General features: G+C 36.2%; 1 protein-coding gene across 13 annotated transcripts in view; it reads right to left on the bottom strand.

The window, feature by feature from the left end:
* Positions 1 to 749: 749 nt before the first annotated feature.
* Positions 750 to 21,500, bottom strand: part of ENAH (ENAH actin regulator) — a 156,929-nt gene continuing 136,178 nt past the window's right edge. For 8 of the 13 annotated variants that reach the window (XM_037737744.1, XM_037737742.1, XM_037737736.1 and 5 more), the window contains 7 exons: positions 19,858 to 20,003; positions 19,645 to 19,702; positions 18,802 to 18,850; positions 15,155 to 15,221; positions 7,717 to 7,795; positions 4,264 to 4,321; positions 750 to 3,736 (listed from right to left, as the gene is read on the bottom strand). In XM_037737744.1, coding sequence (XP_037593672.1) covers positions 3,699 to 3,736; positions 4,264 to 4,321; positions 7,717 to 7,795; positions 15,155 to 15,221; positions 18,802 to 18,850; positions 19,645 to 19,702; positions 19,858 to 20,003 — 495 coding nt within the window. In that variant the 3' untranslated portion in view covers positions 750 to 3,698. Of the gene's footprint in view, positions 3,737 to 4,263; positions 4,322 to 7,716; positions 7,796 to 11,716; positions 11,780 to 15,154; positions 15,222 to 18,801; positions 18,851 to 19,644; positions 19,703 to 19,857; positions 20,004 to 21,500 lie in introns of all 13 variants that reach the window. The other 5 variants (XM_017526421.2, XM_037737737.1, XM_037737741.1 and 2 more) reach the window with 1 other exon arrangement.

A 21,500-nucleotide genomic window follows, 5' to 3' on the forward strand; every position in this document is an offset into this window, starting at 1 on the left:
GACAGGATAGAGAAAAAAAAAATCAGCTGAAAATTTTAAAACTGTGAACTCTGTAATGGCTGCAGATGTTAATGAATGTCGGGAACACGTGGTCCATGAGAAGTGGAGAGGAGAATGGAGGGGGAAAGGGGGAAAATTTGGGTCTGATAAAAGAAAAAAAATACAAGGATTGTATTTTTGTATTTCTAATGAAGACATCAGAATTATAAAATGGAACTCAAAATTAATACTTTACAATAGATAAAAAGTACTACTGCTTATATGTAGGTTTTAAGAAATCAGTGTCATGTAGAAACACTATACAGATTTTGCTACACTTAAAATTCATTACTTGATAATGCCCTTTACCACACAATGTCTTTTACCATGCAAACTATATAAAGGAAAATTCTAACTGCAGGAACGAGTTTTAGGTATCTGAACGTGTTGTAGAAAAAAATGGAATAAAAATTAAACATTTATCATCATCTTGACTATAGAGTAAGTTACTGTATCAAGGTGGGCAGAAAGAAAATAACAAACAGGGAACACCCAACAGTTATTTCAAACAAAAAGTAGACAATCATCACAGATTTCCTTTGTATACATTACTTAGTATTCATGACTTCTATGAAATCTTTAAAGAATAGTGACGTGACATGTAAACTTTTAAGCAGTGAAGTCTTGGACTTTAAAAGGTGTTTTTCACATCCAATATAACTAACAAATTATTTCAGAAGATTATCTAAGTGTCACAAACAAGCAATGTATATATACTGCAATTTTATTTCAATCGCACAAACGAAGTTAGCGTGTAGGAAATTTAAGTGAAACAAATTTAAATGAAATAGTTACGGTAAAAATAGCAGAAAACTGAAAATTCTAAAAAGGAAGTATACCTAAAAGCATGAGAATTCAACATTCATTAGTGTTTCATCTTCAGTTTTGATTGACACTTGATGCTTTCAAATTTATAAACAAACTTTTAAATCATAACTATTCTGAAGAGATTTCAGCACCAGCACTAAGATTTGTACATTCAGTTTGTTTGCAATTGACTTGTTAGCCATTTACATAGTGTATAGTACAGATTTGTCACAGGTCAGATCACAGTGTTGAGGAAAGCAGTACCTTCCTGTAATTAATTAGAAAGGATCCCCTAAACTGTACTTAGCTTAAGACATCCAATGTACAAGAGCACAAAAACCATCATACTAATGTGGTTCCAAGGAACATAGTTTTGATAAGGAAAATAACTTAAGCTTCTGTTTCCCATTTTAATTACTGAAATCTCTAACAATGACACAACTGTCATGTGTACATGACAGAAAATGTATATAATAATTCGTTCAGACTTCTTGGAAAGAACACATTTAGCAATCTGGGATGATGGAAAATATAGCGTGATTCAACACTGGTTCTTTTTGTCATTTTACACAGACGTCATGTTAATATTAGACCAAGGCACAAAACGTTTAGTGCATAAACCCAGTTTAAGATTTAGCATTTTATTTTAGTCTCTTATCTTAGTTTGGACCACTTGTACCCAGTACTCTACCTACTATAGACTAGTTAACGTACCCAACAAAATCAAAAGAGGTTTCTGACCAGATTTATAGGGGATATAACTTTCTATTATCAAAGTGTTTGCATAACCAAAAGTATAATAATAAAGATGAAAATGCCTCCTATTTCTTTTAGAAAACAGAACTTCATAAGCTTGCTGTGCCTCTGATGTTTTTACTGCTACTGCATGACAATGCCTATCTGATAGAAAAAAGAAATGTATACTTGAATTATGACAGCTCATCCATCACAGTTTAATCTAAAAATGAAATTTCTACAGAAACAGGAACTATTTTAACAAAGAAAAAAAAAACCCCTCATCCAAACGTCTTTGTAGCGGTAATGGCTGCAGATCTGCAGCATTTAGAAAACTACCTTATCAACAACCTTTGCTTTATGAACTGAGATGTACAAAATCTGGAAAGCAGATGAAAGTGAATTATTTCTTCAGAATTTTAGTAAAACTTCTGATAATCAGAGTTCAAAGCAAATATGGCACATGACGACTCAGGCATAAATCAGGATGGAGAGCCTGGAGACTTTGATTTCTTAAATTTTCCAGAAAGCTATCATTGCAATATATAGGATTTCTCCCCTATTTTAACCTCATCAGTTTCAAAGGAAAGAAAAGGGAGTGGCTTACACATAGACAGCATGTGCGCGAGTGCACACACACGCAGGATGGCGGGTAGAGTGTCTAATTCCTTCTTCCCACCACCCAAGTCCCACTTTACTTATTAAAAGAAAACTGCAGAACTCCTCATTGGTTTTCCTTTACCTAACGATTTCTGTGACCTTAATTGCTGCCGTCATTGTTATTTCTTGTATTTCAACATAACAAAATTCAAAAGCAGCTTCATTCAGGAACATGTATGTAAACACCTGTGTTAACAGCAGGGGTACCTAGGTAATAATAACTGCCAAATTCAGTGATCAAACTTTTGAGTTCCACAGTAAGATATTATGTGAAGCTCAGGATCATGTTTCAGACCATTGAAATTACTGGTTAAAATACAAATAGCTGAAGACATGATGTAAAAGATTAAGTACTTGGTTTTGTAACATATTTACCAATTAAAGTCACAAAATATTCCTCATTATTATTATTCATGCAGGTAATTGAGAAAAAGATAGTGCAGAAATCAACTTTAAATAAAAAATTATTCCTCCCCTTCCTCCCACTCCCCTATACTCTACAAAACGTTTTCCCTGGGACTAGGCCTTGAAAAGGCCACTACATATTAGTGTGACATGCATTACTGTCTGCAATTAAAAAAGCTAACTTTGTGGTGACTGTAATTACATTATAAAAATGTCCACATGCATAAATCTAAAAAAGGTTGAAAACCTACAGTAAATCTACAATATATTGTTTACATTTGACCACTGGTTTGTGTTATGTAGAAGTCATAGATTTGGTAAAGCATTGTAACAATTTAGGAAGGCATCTAAATCTTTAAATCCTGGACAAATTTTATGTTTTAATCTACAAAATTGCATGAAGGCTAACTCGAGAGACTTCCTATCATTCTAAAATTCCTCAAACTGAAGAAATCATTTTTAGGACACTTTCTTATAAATATTAACCTTTGAAAGCACTTACAATTCCATTTGTTCCGCGTATTATGATCTTAACTTACATAGGGCTGATCTCAATTATTCATGGAATATCAAACATGATAGGAAGAACAAACCTGAGAGAAACATTACAATACAATAGCAAACGTGCTCAATTCTTCATCAGCACTCTCTGCAAAAAAACTTCCTAAGCCTTTCTCCTCTTTATTTTAGCAACGAATTGTGGAAAATGTGCAATTTTATCTTGACATGAAAATATTTCAACGCGCGATGATCTTGCCTGATGGGTTTTAGCATTTTCTGCATAACTGTTACAGGAACTCTTATATGATTCTCTTCCATTCTGTTGTAAAGGCCAGAAAAAAGCAGCAAACTGAGAGGGAAAGAGCTTATCGCCAGAGTCATAATGTCTGAAGGCTTTCAGAGTAGGTTGGTTTTCCCCTCCTCCTGTTTGTCTCCATTTTCTTCTTACAGCTCATAAAATGTAGGGGTTTGCTGTTGTGAACAGTTGTTGTTTGTAGGATTTTTTTTTTTTTCCTCCAAATTATAGTCCTATCTCTCCTTAGTCTGTTTCTTTATGCAGTATTTGACTTGCTCAGTTCCTGCCTGATTGCTGGATAGAAAAGAACAAGTGTTGAAAATAAATATAATGATAAATAAAATAAATGAGTGACTCATTCTTAAGAAACTTTAAGGATGGTGCTCAAACTCACAGTAATAAAAAGATAGATTAACTTTGCATCTTTCATTGCATACTTCTTTAATATTAGAAAGATGATTCTAATTTCTATATATTTATTCTCTCTTTTTGTATACAAAATGAAAACACTGATTATGTGGGCTCAGAAACAAGGTGGCACTGGGATAGGTGAGTAGAGGTAACCTAGAGGGAAGATCTGTTCATATGGTTTTCCATCTAAGAAAAGACAACACGTGATATGTTGGGATACTGTTTAATCCCTATTTATACAAGTAATTTCCATTATATGAAGGAGAGACCTCCTCCTCAAAACCCTAATCTTAAAAAGATAGGACTATAGAAGTAGTAATCAAATGGCTATTTCCTCATTTGTATTTTCTTAAAAATGGTGAATCTTAAACACTGTTTAACAGGGATAGTAAACTTGCCCAGACACTTACCATCAATGAGCTCTTCTTTTAGCTTTGCTAATTCCTTTCTCATTTCATCTAAAATGTCCTAAAATATTAGAGAAAAATATCAGAAATACAGAAAAAAATTACTGCTAAAAAGATTCTTACTCATATAAAATTTTAAGAATGTCATGATATATGATGTGTAGGGTTGTTTTCTATTTCCAGAGCCACAGTTCTATTTCTTGGAAGACTAGCCTTGGTAAATTTTTTTTTAATATTCTTTCCTTCCCAATCCTGGCTTGTTCTAGGCTACCAATATGTGAAATAGAATGCTTTCTAAAATTAAGATAACGACTCTGTCATCCAATAGAAGGTATTCAGATAGTTTCTAGAAATGGTAACGCTGTGCTTTTCATCTAGTCCTCTGGGAACAGTCAGAGAGGTGATGCAAAGGAAGTTTAGAGGAAGAGATTACAGTAAACTGGACAATCGGCTCTTGGCAAATCTGTCCTTTAGTTTGAAGTATAATTTCTTGGAAACCACCAAAACTGCCAAACCATATTTCAAGGAGTCTAGGATTTCCCTGAAGGGACCTCAGGGATTACCCTAATGGGCAGACAGGAAGGTGGATGAGGCCCCGATTGACTCATGCTGTCCAATACAGCAGGCACCAGCCAAATGCAGCTGCTGAGCCCTTGAAATGGGGCTAATCTGAAATGAGGTGTGCTGTAATTATAAAACACACATCATATTTCAAAGATTTAGTATGATGAAAATAATGTAAAATAACTCAATAATTTATAAAAATTGACTACATATTAAAACATACTATAAATACATTGTTAGTAAAGTTTTAAAATTAATTTTGTCCTTTTCTTTGTTTTGTATTTTTAAAATGTGGCTACCAGGAAAATTTTAAAATATATGTAGCCCACATTATATTTCTATTTCACTGTGGTGCTCTGGGCCCTTTTTAAGAACTGCAGATTTGGCTGGGTGTCGTGGCTCATGCCTATAATCCCAGCAGTTTGGGAGGCCAAGGTGGGCAGATCACTTGAGGTCAGGAGTTTGAGACCACTCTGGCCAACATGGTGAAACCCCCTCTCTACTAAAATTACAAAAGCTAGCTGTGCGGTGGTGTATACCTGTAATTCCAACTACTCAGGAGGCTGAGGCAGGAGAACCACTTCAACCCGGGAGGTGGAGGCTACAGTGAGCTGAGATCGCACCACTGCACTCCAGCCTGGGGGGCAGAGTGAGACCCTGTCTCCAAAAAACAAAACAAAACAAAAATGCAGAGTGTGGTAGCTTAAGCCTGTAATCCCAGAACTTTGGGAGGCCTAAGCAGCAGATCACGAGGTCAGGAGTTTGGAGTTTGAGACCAGCCTGGCCAACATAGTGAAACCCTGTATCTACTAAAATACAAAAAATTAGCCAGGTGTGGTGGCAGGCGACTGTAATCCCAGCTACTCAGGAGGCTGAGGCCGGAGAATTGCTTGAATCCAAGAGGTGGAGGTTGCAGTGAGCTGAGATCACTCCACTGTACTCCAGCCTGGCGACAGAACAAAACACCATCTTAAAAAAAAAAAAAACAAAAAACTACAGATTCAAGGTTAGAGGTCCTATGACAAAGTGACACAATTTTAATGGGTGAAAAATAACAGCTGTACTTTGGAAGGATTAGTTTTTGAATTGTGTGGCTTTCTTTAATACTGAATATCCCGGGAAAAATTAAATTGCTCTATTAGAGTTTATCTTTTGAAAAGCTTTTCACATTTAAAATAAAACTATGAATTAGTTTAATATCTTCATTTTAGCAAAGGAAGAGACTGAGACCAGAAGTTATTAAACAGACTCACAGACGTCCTGATCCAAATTCATCTTTAAATCACCCCCCAAATTAAATCTATTCCTCTGTTCTCAACCAATACTTCAGATAACCAAGAACTGACCATGTTTTCAAGTGTGTGAAAGTGCTTTATTTTAAGACATTTTTGAGAAAGCCATATTCAATGTACAGCAAAACAAGGGCTTGATTTTCAATGACCACACGCTCCCCTTTAAAATTACATAACTCAATTTAACTTTTCAAATAGCTTTGCAGTATAAACATTCGGGGTATCTAAAAAATGTACTTCACCTCTTCTGTGAATAAAATATTTCAAATCACAATCTTATCACTTATTTCTTTTTCCTGAATACACAGGTATTAAATATAAATATAATGCATATATATCCAAAGGTGGACAGTATCTTTTTCTTTTTTATAAAATCAAGATAACTGTACACATTTGTTTGTTACCTGTTACACATAACACAGGCAAATGTTCGCAATTTACTAGTAAGCATACTAAATTATGATCCCTTGAAGCCTACAGAGCCCCTACTCCACCCACTATCTATTCAGGTACTTTTACAATATATTCTTTGAATAAATTCCTGGAATTCAAATCACTGAGTTCAAGGTAAGACACTTATTTTTCAGGCTTTTGATTCTGTTTTCCCAAACTGCTTTTTAGAAAGCAGAAGTATACAAAAGAGTGCCTATTTCCTTGCAACCTTGCCAAAATCAGATTTGTTGGGTCCAATTTTGCCAATATAGTAAGTGAAAAGGAAGAAGCCCATTATTTTCTTCACAACTGCATACCATACACTTACATTTACACTTTATACTGTTAACACTGAACCACAGCCCCACCCTCCACTACCTCTGCAACTTCATACAAACTCATGGAAGCGAAAGTGTAGATTTGAAAAAATAATACAGTACCAACTAATACCACTGTTTTATATAATAATATTCTAGCTCTACGATCTTTTCAAGTATATTCAGGATACATATTTTTCGTTTTTTGTTTTTGACACAGAGTCTCGCTCTGTTGCCCAGGCTGAAGTGCACTGGCGGGTCTCGGCTCACTGCAACCTCCGCCTCCCGGTTCAAGTGATTCCCCTGCTTCAGCCTCCCGAGTAGCTGGGACTAAAGGCGTGTGCCACCACGCCTGGCTAATTTTTTGTTTTTAGTAGAGACGGGGTTTCACCATGTTGGCCAGGCTGATCTCAAACTCCTGACCTTGTTATCTGTCCACCTTGGGCTCCCAAAGTGCTGGGATTACAGGCATGAGCTGCCCTGCCTGGACAGGATTTTTTTTTTTTTTGAGACGGAGTTTTCACTCTTGTTGCCCAGGCTGGAGTGCAATGGCGCGATCTTGGCTCACCGCAACCTCCGCCTCCTGGGTTCAGGCAATTCTCCTGCCTCAGCCTCCTGAGTAGCTGGGATTACAGGCATGCGCCACCATGCTCAGCTGATTTTTTGTATTTTTAGTAGAGACGGGGTTTCACTATGTTGACCAGGACGGTCTCGATCTCTTGACCTCGTGATCCACCCGCCTCGACCTCCCAAAGTGCTGGGATTACAGGCGTGAGCCACTGCGCCTGGCGTAGGATATTTTTTAAAAAGAAACAAATACAAATAAAAGAAAGCTACCACTGCGCGCCCACCTGCTTCAGCCTGTCGTAGTCAAGTCCTTCCGTCTGGACTCCATTGGCACTGGGCTGTGATAAGGGTGTGGATTTTGGTCTGTATAAATGAAATTTCCAGGACAGGTAAACAACATTCTTAATACTTAATGAGTTCATAAATAAATGCAAATTTACCAACCCAACACCAGATTTAAATACATTTCTTTAAAAAAGCCATTATGTTAAAAAATTACCAAAATTGTACGGTTGATTAGAACAGAAAACAAAATATTTGTCACTTTTCTCAGTATTTTCTTATTTATAAATGAACTAGAAAAAGGTGACAAGATGGTGAGGCTTCTTCAGAAAAGAGTAGAAGACGGTATTCTTTGGGCATGAGGTAACCAGATAACGTGGCACGTTGACCAAGACAGTGATGAAGAAGCCAGCTGAAACATCTGAGGCTCAAATAACACAATCCTGTTTTGCCTTTCTTTTGAATTTTTACATTATCTATTTAAATACCTGGGCAAACTAGTGAAAGGAGAAACATAAAGACTTGCATGTTTTACACTGACATAAATCAGCTTACAAAGTTGATGCCTTGGATTGCAGGAAGAAAACATTTTTAGTGAGCATGATTTGCTTTATACATTTATTCCATTTCAAGCATCAAAACAAAAATTTTTTTTAAATGATTATTAGGGTAGACTACATGACTATTTCCTTGTGAAATTTTTATGGAGACGTCATTTAAATGGTGTTTCAGGCTAACTACTTCCATAAATTTATTTTATTAAATAAAAAAGAAATGCCAGACAGAAGTAGACTGTCAATTATCATTGCACTTTCAAAAGTTTAGTTTCTATTAAAAGTCTTAATAAGTCAATGATTGAGTATATTTTGAACAAAAGTTTCAATACCAAATAAACCAGTCATGGCGCCCTCTCCAATTCTGGCAATAAAAGAGAATCCTCAGTGGAAAACCTACAGTTTTAATTAGGCACTCCTTTGGGTTCTGGTTTAGTACGGTAAGTGCCCTCTCTTCTTTAAGAGCCACAAATCAATGCAATTTAAAACCATCAGGCAAATCATATATTTCTAATTTTGCAGAGTATCAACGTTAGAAATCTGAACCAAGATCCAAGAGACATAATAAATTTTTCAAAATCATAGTTTCATAATTCTTGTAAGACACAAAATACTTCAAACTCATAATCATGGTTCCTGAAGATTAAACTCTGAGTTAATCTGCTTTTTTCCTGTTGTTGTTGTTTCTGAGACGCAGTCTTGCTCTGTTGTCCAGGCTGGAGTGCAGTGGTGCAATCTTGGCTCACTGCAACCTCCACCTCCTGGGTTCAAGCAATTCTCCTGCCTCAGCCTCCGGAGTAGCTGTGATTGCAGGTTTGCTACCAAACCTGGCTAATTTTTTTTTTTGTATTTTTAGTAGAGACAGGGTTTCACCATGTTGGCCAGGCTGGTCTCGAACTCCTGACTTCATGATCTGCCCGCTTCAGCCTCCCAAACTGCTGGGATTACAGGTGTGAGCCACTGCACCTGCACTGTTAATCTGCTTTACTATCAAAACATATTACTGCTTAAAAGACTGTTATGAAGCAAGCCATCCAATTTTACTTTATTAGGTTATCTGTTTATTATGAATGGAGGAAATAATAACTTTCAGAAAATTTCATTCAATAAACACTGAGCTAGACACTGTAGGGAATAAGATTTACATGAAACATTTCCTTTCCTCTTGTGAGGATACACCTTCTTACTTTGCTAGGGAAGACTACTAAATTCCAAGGTCATTTACTGAGATCCATAAAACACAAGTCATGGTGCCCTATGCAGAATCATGTCTAGTAAATGTTGTTAAAGGTTCGGACACCATTATTTCATATACCCACTCATGCTGCCTATTCCTGTTCTCAAGAATTAAACTGTAATTCATAATTACTCTGCTTTTCTCTTACGATTTCCATTTAAGTGGCCCATTTAACTAATTATTTTCTCAAGTTATATAATGAATACCTCTGAAATTCACATGAACAACTACAGTCTGGTATTTAATTGGGCAAGTATGTTATGAATATATTCATATTTATTAGGCAATGCAAAAAATTGTTATATAATAAACAATTGTGGAAACATGCAATTTTTAAAAAATTTAATTCATGCTAACATGCAATCCATCACCACCACCACCATGATAATTAACTAAAGGGGGGAACTTTTCATACTGAAGGAAAGATGTAATCACCACTTTTTTTCTTAACTTTTACCAAAAACATTTATCAATAACACCCCAGTGGGCACTATGTGTGAAAGCAGTAAGATAACTGAGCAGATTTTACTACATTAAAAAAAATACATATATTTTTGGACACAGGGTCTCACTCTGTCACCCAGGTTGGAGTGTGGTGACATGATCTCAGCTCACTGCAGCCTTGACCTCCTGGGCTCAAGCCATCTTCCCACCTCAGCCTCCCACAGGCACATACAACTATGCCTGGCTAATTTTTGTATGTTTTGTAGAGACAGGTTTAACAACATTGCCTTGGCTAGTCTCAAACTCCTGGACTCAAGTGATCCTCCCTCTCTGGCCTCCCGAAGAGCTGGGATTACAATCATGAGCCATGGCACCCAGCCTTAAAAATCTCATTGTTAAATGCTATTTTTCTAAGTATTAGCAAATTTTCTAAAGAAATCTTTTAGCCAAAACAATTAAACCACCTCAAAGGAAAGAAAAAGCAGAAAAAGCTATATCACCATTGAAATTTAAAAGTTTTGCGAAGATTTAACTGGCTGACAATATTAACTTGTCAAGTATTTTGATCATTAATGGCATAAAAATAATTTTAGCAAGTAAGAATTTGGCCAAAGTCTGCTTACAGAACTCCCAACTCACTGTGATAGACATCCACTACGAACACCATTTAATTCATATTCACAGTGGACGTGATGTATAAAAAATAGATGCGTATAACAAAGACATATTTCAGTTATTTCTTATCTATGGATTTTCATCATAATTGATCACCAAATGAGGGTTTCTCAGGTTTTTATTACTTTCTTTTTAGAGAGAGTCTTGCTGTCACCCAGCCCAGGGTGCAGTGGTGTGATCATGGCTCACTGCAGCCTGTAACTCCCATGCACAAAATATCTTTCTGTCCTAGCCTCCTGACTAGGTGGGACTATAGACACAAGCCACCAGATCCAGCTTATTTTTAAATTTTTCGTAAAGATGGGGTCTCGCTATGTTTCCCAGGCTGGTCTTGAACTTCTGACCCCAAATGATCCTCTAGCCTTGGCCTCCCAAGGTGCCAAGATTATAGGTGTGAACCACCATGCTGGGCCGGTTTTTTTTATGATGAGTGTTGCCTTTAAACATCTGCCTATAAAACAACTGCACTACTGTATTTAAGTCCCTATTCTGCCAAATTAATTGTGTAAGTAACTGGAAAGCATGAAGATTTTTTTTTAGCTGTCAATTTTTTTAATTAAGAAAAACCTAGTTCATATCTTAAGTCTTCTTAATTAAAAAATGGGGCTCATCCTAGAAAACAATGTACTCAGGATGCTGGGTATTAAATTGTCAAAGATAATTTACTACAAAGTATCTAGGAAACAGAGATTTTCCTCAAAGAATCAATTATCCACAACCGTGGCTATCATATCAGCCCGTGTTCCAGTAACAGATGGAAAAGGATCATCTATTCCAGCTTTTTGAAGCCTTGTCTTATAATCATAAAGAGAACAGCTTTTAAAAGAAAATGCTTAAGCTACAAATGGCCTAGATAATATATGTGGCCTTAGAGCCCCAGTCTAGTATTTCTACTATGTTTATCATTTGTATTTATCCTAATCCATCTGTAAAGTGATGGCAGAATTTTTAAAAGGTATTCAAAATAAAGTTTAAAAAAAAAAAAAAAAAAACTCCTTTGTGGTGATTACCAATCCAGGTAGAAAAAGCTCAGCCCTATCCTGAACATGTTATTTAAAAGTCTCAAATCACAACGTCACAGCAGGATGATACCTGTGTAATGAATCATAGGACCTGTTGTCAAAAACAATCTGATTTTTCCTTGGAGAATCCCGTCTATGAAGGGGAAAACCATTGAAAGGGATACACAATAGAACTTTAAAAAATAATTCTCATCATGTTACTGTTTTATAGGTTGTTAATAGCAAACAAAACAAGAATTGAGTCTATTAACCTTAAGATAACCGATTTTCCCCAACAGAAAAGATATTTTGAGACTACTAGTTACAGAAAATTTTAAAAATCACTATACAATGGCTACTTTTTATAGGTTGTAGGCACAGTAAGTATATAAAAGTATATAAAATTAACTCTTCTCAGGAGGCATGTAAAGGACTATTTTTCCTCATCCTGAATACAAGATCTGTAAGGTCTTAAAACCACAGATGAATTCACAAACCTTCCAAATGTTATAATCCAGTCATAGTTTAAAGCATTTTTAACCACAACATTCTTGCTTTTACTCTGACATCATCAATTATCAAATACAGCATATGCAGTATCTCACATATGAGACATTAATCCATCTTACCACTAACATAATTTTGACAAAGATATTCCAAAGAGAAATGGGCATCTTCACTACAATGCAAGGATGAGGCATACTTAAAGCGGCTAATATACCTGTTTTCTGAAGTGACAGGGGAGATAAATTAGGAAGGAAAGTAGTATTGTTGTTATTCTTTTAAACATATTTTTAAAGTATTCTATGGTTTAAAACAGGTTTCGGTGAAATTTTAAAACCTATATATCAGTAGTTGGATGAAATCTATCAAAAAATATATGAGTGGTCAGGAAATAATCAGGAGTTTCAGACTTTCTATTCTGGGAAAGAAAACCACCTAACAGAATTGGAACATGATTATAGTGCACTACTGAATATTAAGACTCAAGATTCAACTAATCTGTAAAAAAATTATTTTCAAAATGGTGACCTTTAGAGCACTTACTAAATTTCCTTTAGAAGTCTGGAAAAAAAAAAATCCCTACCTCCTGGAATTAGGAAAAATAAAAAAATCTTTCAAATAATGACTTTTCCTTTACTAAATGGACCAAATACATAGAAGAATGTATTCCACTTGGAGAACGTCTTCCATGTCCCTTTCTAAGACATGACTTCTGCCATCAACGCAGGCTTGGCTTTAGCTTACTGTGGAACGCAGATCAATGAAGCAGGGATAGAGAGAAAGGACAAATGACACATGACAGGTCTGCAGACTGGAGTGCGACAGCGTGATTATTAGTTTACTGCAATCCTCATCTCTGAGGCACAAGTGATTCTCATGTCTCAGTCTCCCAAGCAGCTGGGACTATAGGTATGTGCCACCACGCTCAGCTAATTTTTGTATTTTTAGTAGAGATGGGGTTTCATCATGTTGGTCACGCTGGTCTTCAATTCCTGACCTCAAGTGATCTACCCACCTTGGCCTCCCAAAGTGCTGGGATTACAGGCGTGAGCCACTACGCCTGGCCAGCTCCTTGTTATGGGCTTGATAAATCAGCACTTCATAATGTGCTGCTAAAGAAAGTCCCTAACTTTTTTTAGTAGAGATGTGTTAGAAGGCCATCTCAGTTAAGAGTCTGAGAAACATAAATGTGCAATTTTTCTACTCTACTGAAAACACATGTCCGCCAAAAGCAATTCCCCTCTTTCTTCTAAAGTCAAATATGATCATCTTTCAATCACTTAAAAACTAAAAGCTTTTATACATTCCAAAAGGCCTAGTTTCTTTGTGGAGCTTAAATAATTGTGTTGTCTTCTTTCCTATTAGCAGAAAGAACCACACAGAAAGCCAAATCCAAATTTAGACTTAGACTAACCGAGCAGGTCTGCGATAATATAAAGTCTATCCTTGTACTTATCTTTATTAGGTTTCTATAATTAGAGTCAAGTTGCTTTTTATATAGAGACAAAAACAAGGCAAATAGCTCAGAAAGAAAAGACAAAATACTCTTTCGTTTCTAAATACATACTTTTTTTTCTGGGAAAAATACAAGCCCTTTGTTTAAACTGTCTCTTAAACCAAGAAAAGGTTTCATCTATGTTCAAGAGCTGTGATATAAATTTAGTTATGAAAATAAAGTATGCCTAGCTAAAGGAAGAACAAATTTGCCTAAACTATGCCCACAAGCACTTGTAGAAACAAGTATTGAGTAGCTTCATTTCTGGATACTATCTTTTCTAACTTGATTACACTTACAAGTTTCAAATGAGATAGGGAAATAACATGTTTCTACTTTACAAATTCAAAATTTTAGGTTTCATTTTGCTCTCTTTTCTTTCCAGCTGATTTTCAGGTTTTAAGAAGGTTCCAAAAATTACATTTAGGGAAAAAAAAAAAAAAACTATGTCAATTGGACCAATGGGGAAATGTGACTATCTACTATATTAGATAATACTATTGTTCAGTGTTAAATTTCTTTTTTTTTTAATTTTTTTTATTTTTCAGCTGCATTGTTATCTTTTTTTTTTCCCCCATTTATTTATTTTATTGCATTTTAGGTTTTGGGGTACATGTGATGAACATGCAAGATTGTTGCATAGGTACACACGTGGCAGTGTGATTTGCCGCCTTCCTCCCCATCACCTACACAGTGTTAAATTTCTTTTTTTTTTTTTTTTTTTTTTTTTGAGACGGATTTTTTTTTTTTTTTTCCTTGTTTGGGTGTGATGGCCCGATCTCGGCTCACCGCAACCTCCGTCTCCTGGGTTCAGGCAATTCTCCTGCCTCAGCCTCCTGAGTAGCTGGGATTACAGGCATGCGCCACCATGCCCAGCTAATGTTTTGTATTTTTAGTAGAGACGGGGTTTCACCATGTTGACCAGGATGGTCTCGATCTCTTGACCTCGTGATCCACCCGCCTCGGCCTCCCAAAGTGCTGGGATTACAGGCTTGAGCCACCGCGCCCGGCCAGTGTTAAATTTCTTAAGAGTAATAATGGTATTCTGGTTACATAGCAGATGTCCTGGTTCTTCCAAAAAACACTGACGTATTTAGGGTGAAGCAGTCCTTATTTGTGAACCACTTTCAAACTAATCAGAGGGGAATGAAAGAGTAGATCTGTAGACAGTTAAGACAAGTGGGGCAAAATGTTGACAACTGTTAAACCTAGGAAACGAGTACACGTGTATTCGCTATACTACCCTTTTTTCTGTAGATTCAAATTTTTCAGAATACAAATTGGGAAAGATAAAGCTATCTTAAAATCTCAGATAATATGGCTAATGTAGGGTAGAATTTATCAACCACTAGTAACATAGATGAGTAAGATATAATGAAGCTCTGTGGGCTGTCAAATAGAATCACGAGAGTTTTATGGGCTCCTCTGTATAATTTCTAACTTACCATTCAATCTTTTTCTACAATAAGAATGTATTAATTTCTTTTTTTATACAAATAAAATATAAAACTTAGAGAAAAAAATTGATACCTGGAGATAACAGGTGACTTGCTGCCATTCATTGTATTTGTTCTTTCCCAAGGTTTTCTTGTTGGTTCTTTAAAAATGAAGAACAAAAGTTATTAAATATATGCTTCCAGAGTTATTATAAAACAAATAACAAAATACTAAATATCATTATACCTGTTTACATAGTAGTAATATAAATAAAAATTTAAATTCTAAACTTTAATTGAAATCTGTAAGGATTCTAATTTGCACAATCCCAGACCTTAAAATGAGAAGAAATTATTAAGCTAGTATGGTAAGTTTCCTAGGAAAAACTTACATTGTTAAGTCTAAAATATTATAATTCTATAAACTGGATGGTAAGGAGTTTCCCTAAGAAAGAAAGAATAGTAAGAATAAAGTAGGATAATTTTAAAATTAGGACTGTTCGATTAAAATGGGATAGTATTACTGACACTATTTTAAACTGTTTTTAGTACCAACGATAAAAACAGTAAGTGTAATTTATAATATGTTCATGTATTTCAACATTTAATCTAAATTCAAATAGTGCCTCTTGGGAAAAAAAAAGAAACAACTCAAAATAAATTTCAGAATCCTGAAATTCTATTGCACTTCCTTGACAATCGATTCTTGGGACTTAGCAGATAATTCCAGTTAAATATAAACAAGTCTGCTCTAAGCTCTTATTACAAAAGACACTATGTAGTGAGTGACTCACTAGTTGACTGTCTATTGTGTTTGAATTGTTTTTCTAATCTGGGCTGACTCACTGATGCTGACACTGACCTCACTAATTGGGTAAAATCAGAAGTGGAATCTTGTCATGGAGGAAAGGATTTGGGCCACATGAGAATGAAGTCTATTTATGAGTTGTGGTCTCACTGTATAGTTTTAACTTAAACTGCTCTGAGTTCCAGTGCAGCTCCTCGAACTGGCTTTTGCACATTCTCACTTAGATAGTTTATGATCTCTTCAAAGTACACTTATGCAAAAATAAACTCACACTCTTCCATGAAGCCCTGCTTTTGATTCTGGATTTCTGTTGCATGCAGGCATTAGGTGTGATATCTTAAAGTCATTATTGATCTTGCTTTACTCCTTATCAACCAGTCAAATTCCTTCCTTTTTATATTCCTTCTTTTGTATTCTAACAGCTAACACAATCTCTCAATGACCACCACAGTGGTGGCAAGTTCCACACTTGGCTGGGAAGATCAAATAATCGGATGGGATTTGGGACAGACGGAATCAGAAACATCCAACTGACACCAGCCCAAGCAGGTGAAAAGAGGAAAGTCCTGACTCAAACTGAGGGACACCTGGACAGGGAGGGGGAATGGTCATCAGGGCACTGTCACTAAAGAGGAAGCAGGTGGAAGGATAAGGGAGTAATTCCAAAGTGGAGAAGATGTAGCAAGTGCCACCTTTTAACAGCTGACTGAGGTCCTTTCTCAATCAGCAAACCAGAACCATCTTTTAGTCTTAAAAGCGCTCATCTGGTTGTGAGGAAGAGCTGTTCAGCTGGCTTTCTGGATGCTGAGAAGCATGGCCCTCTGCTCTCTAAGAAGCTCAGGTGTGTTTCAGGAAGGGCAGGGGCTGGGTTCCCTTCAGAGGATCTTTACTGGCACGTGTACAGAGCTTCCTAATGGTCTGCCTGTCTCAGTCCTCCCTAGTTTCAATGGGAAAATCACAAGTGCTATTTTAATGTGCCTCAAACAGTTTCAGTGAATCAAACGTCAACTCAATACTTGCAGGATAAAGTCTAAACACTTGATCATTTTATAAAAGGCTCTCAACATTTTTGTTTCTAACTTATATTTCCAACCTTTCCCCCCCAATACTCCTGAAAAAGAATTCCCCATTCTAGTCTATTCACCATTTCCTAATGTCTTCTTGCTTATCTCTAACTCCATAACTTTGCTCATGCTATACTTACAATCTGAAATATCAAACCTTCCCTCACTTTCAGTCAAACTAAATACTCTTCAAGCCATACTAAGATGTCACTTTTCTCTACAAAGATGACTCAGGTGACTACTATGTGTCATCTCCTCCATCTTTGACAAACTACTGAGTATTCAACATGTGGCTGTAAAAGGTAAACTTTACACCTGTGTGTCTCATCTTCCCAGTCGGACGATGAGTTTTTTGCGCTCAGGACTTTACCTTTCACTTCAGGTGTCTGACATGATGTCAATTTAAAAACAGAATGAAACAAGTGACAAAAGAGGCCTTGCCCTTTCAAATGAATACTTGATTTTATATATATAGCACACATAAAAATGCTGTGCTTTAGTTTTTCATACTTTATATAAGGGATTATATATTAGATAAGAAATTTTTAATTTGGAGTCCATGGATAACCTTTAAGAAATTCGTGAATATTCTGAAATTATGAACAAACTTGTATAAAAATACAATTTTCCTCCCTGGAAAGAGATCTATAGTTCTTTCTAAACGTTCTGTAACCCTCAAGTACAGTTTGGATTTACAATATCTATGTGTTACTAATCACAGCATATATAACTAATTCTGGCTTATACAAAGGAGGATAAAGCTAAAATAAGTGACTCACAAACCCCTGAACTTTTAATGAAAATAACATAAACTGAGTCCCTTCAGAAGGAAAACAAAGTCATGATGTTAATTATGATACAGTAATCAGACTACTGAAGAGTCACTGTTCAATAATGAGAATGACGAATTAAGGGGGTGGGAAGATAGATTACAATCACAAAAACAAAAACAGAAGTACAGCTACTTGGGGGCTGGTGAGGGTAAGGTGGGAGGATCACTTTAGCCCAGGAGGTGGAGGTTGCAGTGAGCCAAGACTGTGCCATGGTACTCCAGCCTGGGCAACATAGTGAGACTCCATCTCAAAAATAAATAAATAAAAATTAAAAAGGGAATTGTAGTTGCAGCTGGTTGTCTTTAAATCAAAACTATAGGAATATGAGCATTTCTCAATAATGGTTTCCTATGGACCTTTCTAGATATTAATTTATCAAGTTTATTTGTCGCATCATTCCAGAATAGATAAGGAGCTGAATAGATAGTCCAGCCCTGAGTCTTTAATCAAATATGAAGAAATGACGTGACTGTGTAATGAGTTCGTATTCTCATCTTGGATACAGTACTCATCAAGTATCTCTAGTGAAATACACTTTGTTAATATTCTAGGTAATTTACCAGATGCTCAAGAATACTCAACGTCAGAAATTTCAATGAATTCAAGAACACTTGCCAAAAAATTTAAGGAGATTCTTTTAAGCTTACAAATCAGAAATTTTATTCCCTTAATTATCAATATAACCCCAATGAATGGCTAGAATGACACCCTTCTCAATTTGAGAATGTTTGGAAAGAAACTGCAGTACTAGCTAAAACATTCACTTAATTTTTACCTTTAGGAATCAATTATGAAAATTACTTCCCTGTAATCTAATAGTATATTAATATTTTCCTTGTTTTAATAAGTAACCTCAAGAAAGTAACAGCAGCTTCCAGGAGTAAAGAAGTTAATGCTTTTGGGTGTAAACAAAATACTCTGGCATTTTAGTGTCTAGTCATTTGGTTCAAATATGGACAAAGGGAGAATTTTTAACTGGGGAGTATTAATATTTAGAGAAACTTTATAAAGGTTAACATATTTATCTTGAACTTACCAGGTGTACTTGTTGAAGAGACTTTAGAAGTTACAGGCTCTGAATCTTCCTAAATATACAGATATATATTAATGTCACATCTACTGTTAACTTGCTCTATATACATTTACTGCGTTACACATCCACTTCTAATGTTCTTTCTGCCACTCCCCACTTTCTCTTTCATTGGTCTTCTCTCCCTTTCTTTTCATCGTAGACCTCTTTCTTCTCCTGCCTTCAACCACTTCCCCATCGGCCCTCCCCACAGCTCCTTTCCTCGTGTGTTCTCACTAAGAACTTGCAGTAGGCCAAGACTACAAGGCCAGACACAAGAGACAGATTTGAGGAATGGCAACAAAGGTGGCCAAATGGAGCAGGGGAAACATATTTGCTGCACACCAATATACAGCACAGACAAAGCAGAGTTTGCCCAGCTCAATCAGGGAGGAAGGCATGAAGGTCACACTCTTAAGGGGCACAGCCAATAACCACTGAACTCCTAAGGGAAACATACAAATTTAGGCTAATTCCTTCATTTTAAATTAATGCAAGGGAACTGAGATTCTAAGAGATTTTTTTTAAAAAGTAGTGAAATGTTATTCACTCATTTAAGGAACAGAATTAAACTCTACAGGTTTGAACTTCAGTGCTTTTCCCACAACTCCACATATTCAATTCATTTTACTAAAACTGCCATTAAAAATCTATAAATAACAGTCAAAACAAGCCACTTTACATGCATAAAGATTAGCAAATGTAAGTTCAAACTAATTAAGTCCAAATTAAATAAACGCTGACACCATTTCCTGAATGAGCTGTGCTTGAATTCCACATTTTAAGGTATGGTAGACTGTATTAACTTACACCTTTGTCCTCTTTTTGTTCTGTTTCTATTGTTGATCCCTTTTCAGCAATTCTTCTCCTACAAAGAAGGCAAATCCAATTTTTAAAAATATCATCTGACGCAGTATAAAAATGACTTCACTACGAGGGAAGACGGCATCTAGTCAGTTGTATTGGGAATAAAATTAAAATCCTCTCAATCCTGGGCATGTCCACTATAATGAAATTCCTTACCTCCTGGCCAGCAGGGCGCTCATTTCTTCCATTAAACCACTACCCCCTAAAGGAAGGGGTCCATTTCCACGGCTGGTATCTGTTTTAGATGAGGCTGAGTTCACACCAATAGCATTCCCTCCACTTGGGAAAGAGGCATCCTCCATCTTAATGAGAATATACAGACATAATCAACTCCTATGTTAGGCCACCATATTTTTATTAATATATTACATTTAAAACAGAAGGAAACATCAGCATTAATTTTAAAGCCTAAATATTATTTTTTAAGCCTTAAGAATCAATAGATTCTTTATATATCATTGACTTTATATATCAACAAGAGTTTATCAAAACTAGTATCACCGAGAATTCGATTAAACAATATCATGTGTCTCTTCCTGTGTTGCCCTAAAAAGGGCAGAACTTTACTTTGATAATATTCCTGCTAAAACAATCCCTGCATAACTTGAATCTAATCTTGAAGAAAAATCAGATAAACCAACTGAAGAATAACAGGCAAAATAACTGTACTATAGTCTTCAAAAATGCCAGTATTACGGAAGATTGAGAAATTGTCATAAAGCATATCCAAGAGACATTATAACTAAATGCAATACATGATCTTGCACTAGGAAAATATTTGTCACTAAAGACATCATTGGACTATAGGTGAAATTTGAATATGATACATTTGTAGATTACAGTATTTTACCAATGTTAATTCACACTGAACTACTTAGAAAATAGAAGCCATGGCTCATGCCTTTAATCCCAGTACTTTGCGAGGCTGAGGTGAGCGGATCACAAGGTCAGGAGTTTGAGCGCAGCCTGGCCAATATGGTGAAACCCCGTATCTACTAAAAAAAAATACAAAAAATTAGCTGGGTGTGATGGTGTGCGCCTGCAGTCCTGGCTGCTTGGGAGGCTGAGGCAGGAGAATTGCTTGAACCCAGGAGGTGGAGGTTGCGCCACTGCACTCCAGCCTGGGCGACAAAGCAAGACTCCATCTCGAAAAAAAAGAAAGAAAGAAAATAGAAGCCTGATGTCTCTGAGTTACTCTAAAATCATTCAGACAAAATTACATGTGTAGACAGGACGTAGTGGCTCACACGTGTAATCCCAGCACTTTGGGAGGCTGAGGCAGGAGGATCACCTGAGGTCAGGATTTCAAGACCAGCCTAGTCAACACTGTGGAAACCCTGTCTCTACTAAAACTACAAAAATTAGCCGGGCATGGTAGTAGGTGCCTGTAATCCCAGCTATTAAGGAGGCTAAGGCAGAATCACTGGAACCCAGGAGGTAGAGGTTTCAGTGAGCTGAGATAGTGCCATTGCACTCCGGCCTGGGCAACAAGAGTGAAACTGCATCTCAAAAATAAACAAACAAAGGAACAAATAAAGTGCATGTATAATGAAGGAAGCATAGCCAAAGAAGGAATAATAAAGCAAATACTGGTAAAATGTTAACGGGTACATCTAGGTGATGAAATTATAGAAATTATTTATACTATTCTTGCAACTTTACTATAAATTTAAATTATTTCAGTTTTTAATTTATTTTTTGAGACAGTGTCTCATTCTGTTATCCAGACTGGAGTGCAATGGCAGGATCTCAGCTCACTGCAACCTCTACCTCCCGGGTTCAAGTGATTCTCCTGCCTC

Source organism: Cebus imitator, unplaced genomic scaffold, assembly GCF_001604975.1.
Source record: "Cebus imitator isolate Cc_AM_T3 unplaced genomic scaffold, Cebus_imitator-1.0 Scaffold42, whole genome shotgun sequence".
Lineage (NCBI taxonomy): Eukaryota > Metazoa > Chordata > Mammalia > Primates > Cebidae > Cebus > Cebus imitator.